Source organism: Urocitellus parryii, chromosome 4 (genome assembly GCF_045843805.1).
Source record: "Urocitellus parryii isolate mUroPar1 chromosome 4, mUroPar1.hap1, whole genome shotgun sequence".
Classification (NCBI taxonomy): Eukaryota; Metazoa; Chordata; class Mammalia; order Rodentia; family Sciuridae; genus Urocitellus; species Urocitellus parryii.
Window position 1 is genome coordinate 13660675 of NC_135534.1, and position 7591 is coordinate 13668265.

Below are 7591 nucleotides of genomic sequence, written 5' to 3' on the forward strand. Positions count from 1 at the left end.
TTTTTTTTTACTTGATAGCTTCTTTCCTTGAATAACATTGAATTGTACATATGGAACACTGTTTAGCCATTCACCCATTGAAGGACATCTTGGTTCCTTCTAGTGTTTGGTGAGTATGGAAAGATACTATTATAAAGAGGGTCTTTGGCCAGGTGCTGTGGCACATGCCTGTAATACCAGTGGTTTTGTAGGCTGAGGCAGGAGGATCACAATTTCAAAGCCAGCCTCAGCAATTTAGCAAGACCCTAAGTGACTCAGTGAGACCCTGTCTTAAAATGAAACATAGAAAAGGGCTGGAGATGTGGTTCAGAGTTTAAGCACCCCTGGGTTCAATACTGGTACCCCCCCAAAAAAACACACCCCAAAATAAAGAGATTCTTTCGATACCTTAGAAGAGCCAGATATTCATGTGTCAGTTCAAGGACCAATTCTTGCACTCACTTCAGAGTGTGTGATTGTTCCTCCTCCTCCTCCTCCTCCTCCTCTTCTTCCTCCTCCTCCTCCTTCTCCTCCTCCTCCTCCTCTTCCTCCTCCTCCTCCTCCTCTTTCTCCTTCTCCTCCTCCTCTTCCCCCTTTTTCTAATGGTTGGGGACTGAGCAGGGAAGTGATGTGGGGGTTTGGCAGGTATGAGTGTAAGGTATGACAGCAAAGTCTAAGGAATGATGTGACACTAGTCAACCTTTTAATAAATAGGTGCACTGAGAAGAGATGTTAAAAAATGCAAAGACATATTCTAGGTAAGTGTAATTTAAAAACACTTTCACAGAACTTGAGAGAGGAATAGTGGTTCCAAAGAGACTGAGGAGAAGGAAGGAATAGGGAAGGGGGAGCCCATCAGTGGGAAGCTAGGAGGAGCAAGGTCTGGTGCTCTGTGTCACAGCAGGGTGAATGAAATTAGCAATAATACATCAAAGATCTCAACATAATTAGAAGAGAGGAATTTGAATGCATTCACCACAAAGAAAGGATAAAAGTTTAGGGTGATAGCTATGTTAATTTTCCTGAGTTCTCACTACCCAATGTATACATAAATCAAAACATCACAATGTGCCTCATACATATGAATACATATTATATGTCAATCAAAAGAAAACTGAAAAAATATGCAAGGACATGGGCAATTTAGTTCTAAGAAGAGAAGATTTCACAAAGATTTGATCTTGTAATTTAAAGACTTCCTTTTTACTCTGACTTCCTCATGATGCTTTCAAGATTTGACTGCTAAATGATTAAGGCTACCAAAAATAAACTATTACTCTCTAAGGATCCAAACATCTGAGTCTGGGTTCTACTTCCCCAAGGTCTCTCCTGTACCATTTGCCCATTGCTGATAGATGGAGGCAAGAAAACTTCAGAAAGAAAACCCATAGGACCCACAGAAAACCCATAGTAAATCTACACACAAAGAAGGAAACAGAGGTTGGAACACACTGGGTGGCGTATTTTAAAACTGTGCTGAAAATTTAACCTGAAGCCCTTACCTGCCAAGATTGTGAAATGTTGCAGGTCAGACACTCTCTTGTCTGCATCTCCTTCTTTCTTGCACTGTCTGATATGTATCAGGTGCTTGATAGCTGTTGATTGAATTGCTACTATTACTACTCTGCTGCTTCCTTTTCCTTCACCTCCATTTTTATTAGCTGCCATTTTTTGAGTGTTTATGTGCTGACATGGTGATAATAATTTTTGAGCATTATGATTAACACTCTGATTGTAGCCCTGTTAGACATGATGAGCTCCTAATTCTGCATGACTAGGGAACAAAGGGACTAGGTGTGAACTTATGCTGCTCTGACTCCAAAGTACTTCCTAATGATGCCTGAATAAACCAATGAAATAATTCAAAACCAAGTTGCAGTGAATCTCAGAGAATTTTCCTTTCTTATATTCTTTTTTTTTGGGGGGGGGGTGGTACTGAGGATTGAACCCAGGGCTTTATGCATGCGAGGTAAGCACTCTACCAACTGAGCTATATCCTCAGCCCCCTTCCTGTATTCTTTCTTAAATTTCCCCTCTGATGTTAAAACACCTGTAAGTTTGGGATAAAATCACTTAAATTTCTGTAAGCAATTATCTCAGTCTACAGACTCATCATGGACTTCATTCTTTGCCGTCTCATATACCAGTCTGATAGCAGTTGTTCTTTAGTTCTAGTCCTAACTACAAGTCCCAAACTCCAAGCCAGCACTAACTATGGCCACTGCACATGGGCCTGCACTAGGGAAGGTGGCCATGGACAGACGGAGGGGGGAAGGACTGTAATTGGAGAGGAGGAACCAGGAGGTGAGTTTCTATTGTATTTTCCTTGGATGGTATATTTGGCTGCCACCAGAAAACATTAACCATCAACCTAACCAAGGGCTCATTAGAAGGCAAGGTAACAAAGTGTTGAAGGACTTTTGTCATGGAGTCATATTGTTTGAATCTGAAGTCATATTTTACTCACTGGCTGTGTATTTGGGGAATCAAAGGGTTAATGTATATAAAAGTATTTAGAATAGTGCTTGAAACACAGTAAGCACTCAAATGTTAATGCTCTTCTCTGTGTGCACACACCCACACTCTCATACACACAGACAGTTGTCCCTTGCTATCCATTGGTTCCACATCTTTGCACTTAACCAATCATGGAATTGAAATATTCAGAAAGAATTGCATCTTTACTGAACACGTTCAGACTTTTCTCTTGTCATTATTCCCTAGACAATACAGTATAACAATTATTTACATGGCACTTACATTATATTAGGTATTATAAGTAGTCTAGGAGTCATTTGAAGTATATGAGAGGTGAGTATAAGTTAGAGTCATATACTATGCCATTTTATGTTATGGACTTAAACATCTGTATTGGGGTGTTTTTGGTCCTGGAACAATTCCTCATGGATACCACAGGATGACTATAGATCTCATTCTAAGTTTTCATGGTCTTGGATGGGAATGAATTTAGGATACTGAAGAATCCAGAACACCTGAGACAGAGGTCTCTCTCTTCATGCATAGTTTATGCTCTTCCAGAAATAATTGATTTTTTTATATGAACAAAAGGTCAAATAACATCTCTGCATATCCACTAGATGTACTCTCATGGAAAAGTGAGTGTGTTGGGAGCAGTAGAGGTACAAAGGATCGACAGGAGGATTTACCAGGAGAGAGAGCTGTGTTGCAAATCCACCATGAAGGAGTAATCTTCTGGAGGTGAGGGCCAAGATGGGCCTTCCTGAGATGAAGGTGAATAAGTAGTGTCCGATGTGGGGCTGCAAGTGTTAATCCATTCGGGTGAAGAAACAGGGATATATTGGAGCCATGGGTTCAGACAGAAGAGAGTAAGAGGGAGTTGAGGGTGTGGTCATCAAAACAGACACTGACTGGGAAATGGAGCCTTTTCTCAGTGCCAAACCCCTGAAGAAACAGTAGGGTTAAAATCAAGGAGATACCTGTTAATTAGGTGACCAAGATTGAAAAGAGACAAATACTGGTGTGATATCACCAGACTCAAATTTGTCAGGCCCTTGCCGAGCTGAGATAAAGAGAAATCACAGCAAAGGGTACTGTCCTTCAGCATCTGCTTAGCAGACTATTCAGTTGCCATTAAGGGAATCCAGCAGGGAGATTCCGTTTAATGGAATAGACATCGAGTTTTGCCTCAGCTAGACAGAGTGGATCTTTTCAAGTGTTACCAAATGCTAGTAACAAGAATTATACCCTAGTACACATGTAGGGCTGCTATCTGTTGAATGTGGAGTGCTGCAGCATTTGGGCAGAGCGTGGTCTCTGGAGTCAGGAAGACCCTGGACTGGATCAGAGTTGTGTCCCCTGAATGATGTTGAGCAAGTCAGTTTTCCTGCTGACACCTTGCTTCCTCATTTTGTGACATAAAGTAGTGCAATGGGTATTGTAGCATTGCCATGGATATTTGATTAATGGTTTTTCTGCTTGGTATATATCAAGTGTCTGATAAAGCCTAGTTGTGATTTTTATAACATTAGTCTATTCTGTTATTATTATTATTATTTTTTCTGAAGAAATTCATTTTTATCTTTGGCTACAAATAGTGGCATCTATAGGCCACTGACCAGAAAGAACAATGAGAGGCATCTGGTGGGGGGAGCCTCCGTTGTCAAATAAGAGCATAGGAATGTCTCCCTTGGCTAAGGCCCAGGTGGAGGTGATACCACGGATACTGAAAGTCTCCAGTGTGGGGGGAAATATGTTTCCATTCGGGACCTAAGAGAATACTTTCTTCCTCCCCATCACCTTCCACAGGGCGTCCTTGATCTCTCTGTTCCTCAGACTGTAAATGAGGGGGTTCAGCATGGGGATCACCAGGGAGTAAAACACAGACACCACCTTGTCCCTGCCAAGGGAGTAGCTGGAACTGGGTCGCAGGTACATGAACAGGGCCGTCCCGAACAACAGCGTGACCACTATCAGGTGCGAGGCACACGTGTTGAAGGCTTTCCACCGGCCTTCCACCGAGCGGATCTTCACGACAGCAGACACTATATAGCTGTAGGAGACCAAGAGGACGAGAAACGACGTTCCTCCAACTGCCACCACCACGAGGAAATTCACCACCTGAGTGAGGAAGGTGTTGGAGCAAGAGAGTGCCAGAATTGGTGGGAGGTCACAGAAGAAGTGGTTGATGACATTTGATCCACAGAAGTGGAGCCGAAATATGGAGCAGGCCTGGATCAGGGAGCTCAGGAAGCCGCCCATATATGCCCCGACCACCATGCGTGCACAGAGGCCCTGGGACATGAGGGTGGTGTAGAGAAGGGGGCTGGAGATGGCTGCATACCGGTCATACGCCATAGCTGTCAGAAGGAAGCACTCGGTTAGACCCATGCCAACGAAGAAGAAAAACTGAGCGGCACAACCCAGGAACGATATGGTCTTTTGCTCCTGGAAGAAGTCAGTGAGCATCTTGGGAGCCACGGTGGAAGAGTAGCAGATGTCAATGAAGGACAGGTTGCTGAGGAAGAAGTACATGGGTGTGTGCAGATGAGCGTCGCCTCTGATCAGAAAGATGAGGGCCAGGTTCCAGGCCAGGGTCACGAGATAGATGCTCAGGAAAGTCACGTAGAGGAAGTCTTGGAGTTCTGGATGGTCTGTGAATCCCAGAAGGATGAACATGGTCACAGATGAGCTGTTCCAGGCCTGGGTCACCAACATGCTTCCCATGGACCAGAAGGGCAAGATGCGGACCTGGGCCGGGGATAATCCACATCACAAGTGGTGTCAAAAAACAAGCACTGGGCTGGGCTTGTGGCTCAGTGATAGAGTGCTCGCCTAGCATGCGCGAGGCACTGGGTTCAATCCTCAGCACCACATAAAAATGAAATAAAGATATTGTGTCCACCACCTACAACTAAAAATTAATATACAAGAAAACAAACTAACATACAAACAAAAAAAAAAAAAAAACAAGCACAAATGTGTGAGAGAGAGGGCAGAGAACTGCAGACTTACACAGGACTTACACAAAGATTCTCTTTCTCTGAAGGCAATTGCAGTCATTTAAATATTTGGGCATTAACTATTGTGTAGCTGCTGTGATTTTAGACTTGAGTTCAGACTCTCTAGAATCAACTCCTTCCTTTGACATTCACTACTTGTGTCCCTTTGAACGAGATACCCACATCCATTTATTTAAAAGTTCACTTATTTATTTGCAGTACTGAGGATTGAACCCAGGGCCTCATACATGTTAGGCAAGTGCTCTACCACTGAGTTACAGTCCCTGATCAATACCTAACATCTCTTGCTTCATTTTTCCCCCTTTAAACTGGATGTTAGTAACTGCCTCACAGATTTGTTTTAAGAACTGAATAAGGCAACATATGTAGAATGCCTGGCACACAGTAGCTCACCCAGAACACCTGGAGCTGTCTACCACCAGTCAACACGGGGATGTTAGCAGCTCATTCAGCTTTCCTGAGCTTCCATTTCCCCACTCGTAAAAGAGCAGTAACAGTGACTACTAAACAGAGTGTGAGATTATTTAGGACAGTGTGTAAAATGCTCTTGGGTGTTGAGATAAAATGTTGGTTTAATAAAATTGGGACTGTGATTGTTTTTTTGGGCAGCAATTACTCCTTAAATAATTATTTAGAGAACTGACCCTTATTTTGGAAACACTTCCTCCCCGTGCTGGAGGTGGAAGTGTGCTTATCTTATGGAAATGAGAATTCCCTGATGCACTCCACAGGATTGTAAGGAGCGTTTGGAGTATGCTTGAGGAATTTAATGATTCAGGGAATTAGTGGATCAATTTAATCTGTTTTAAAGGGTGCCAGGAATTTTTTTTTTTTTTTTTTTTTTTTTTTGGTAGTGGGAATTAAGTCCAGGGGTAATTGGCTATGGGGCTACATTCCCAGGACTTTTTGTTTTTTTATTTTGAGCCAGGGTCTCACGAAGTTCCTGAAGGCCTCAGCATGTTGCCCTGGCTGGCCTTGAACTGGTAATCCTCCTGCCTCATCAGCTTTCAAGTCAGTGGGATTAGATTACAGGCACGTGAAGAGAGTTAGCTGAAGGGAATGGAAGGGAATGGAAAACTTTATGTTGCTGAATCCTGCTCATGTGGAGGCATTACTTGCCTTAAGAGAGAAAGGAAATTCTCTTCCCTCTTGCAAGTAACCTCAGGGAGGCTCAGTTTGGTTTGAGTCTGAACTCCCTAAAGTTTTGTCATGGATTGAATGTGTTTTTTCCCCTCACCAAAATTTGTTGCAATTTGGTGGCCAATGCAGCACTGTTGGTAGGTGGGACTTTTTAAAAAAAAATTTTTTTTTAAATTTATATATGACAGCAGAATGCATTACAATTCTTATTACACATAGAGAGCACAATTTTTCACATCTCTGGTTGTATACACAGTATATTCACACCAATTCGTGTCTTTATACATGTACTTTGGATAATAATGATCATCATATTCCACCATCATTAATAACCCCATGCCTCCTCCCTTCCCCTCAAAACCCTCTGCCCTTTCTAGAATTCACCTATTCCTCCCATGCTCCTGCTCCCTACCCCACTATGAACCAGCCTCCTTATATTAAAAAACAACAACAACAACAACAACAACAACAAAAAATCCGACATTTGTTTTTTTGGGATTGGCTAACTTCACATAGCATTATCTTCTCTAACTCCATCCATTTATCTGCCAATGCTATGATTTTATTCTCTTTTATTGCTGAGTAATATTCCATTATGTATATAAGCCACATTTCTTTATCCATTCATCTGTTGAGGGGCATCTAGGTTGGTTCCACAGTTTAGCTATTGGGAATTGTGCTGCTTATAATGTAACTATACCCAAAGGACTTAAAAACAGCATACTATAGAGACACAGCCACATCAGTGTTTATAGCAGCACAATTCCCAATAGCTAAACTGGTAGGTGGGACTTTTAAGAGGACTCATATCTTTCTTGGGAGACTGAGTTAGTTCTCACAGGACTGGATCGCTTCCGGCAAAAGTGGGTTGTTATAAAGTACCTCTCTCCTTTGTCCCTTCCCTTTCATGCAGGCTGGCACATTGCACTTTCCCCTCCACATTATGAAGTAGCATGAGGCCCTTGCCAGAT

At 42.5% G+C, this 7591-nt stretch overlaps 1 protein-coding gene across 1 annotated transcript; it reads right to left on the minus strand.

The window, feature by feature from the left end:
* Nucleotides 1-4227: 4227 nt before the first annotated feature.
* Nucleotides 4228-5175, minus strand: Or5a1 (olfactory receptor family 5 subfamily A member 1). Its single transcript, XM_026411649.2, has one exon. It carries the CDS (start codon nt 5173-5175, stop codon nt 4228-4230), a length of 948 nt encoding a protein of 315 aa, XP_026267434.2.
* Nucleotides 5176-7591: the final 2416 nt, after the last annotated feature.

Excerpts from the sequence above, each read along its gene's own strand:
- Or5a1 (XM_026411649.2), bottom strand. The coding sequence starts at position 5,175 with ATGTTGGTGACCCAGGCCTGGAACAGCTCATCTGTGACCATGTTCATC.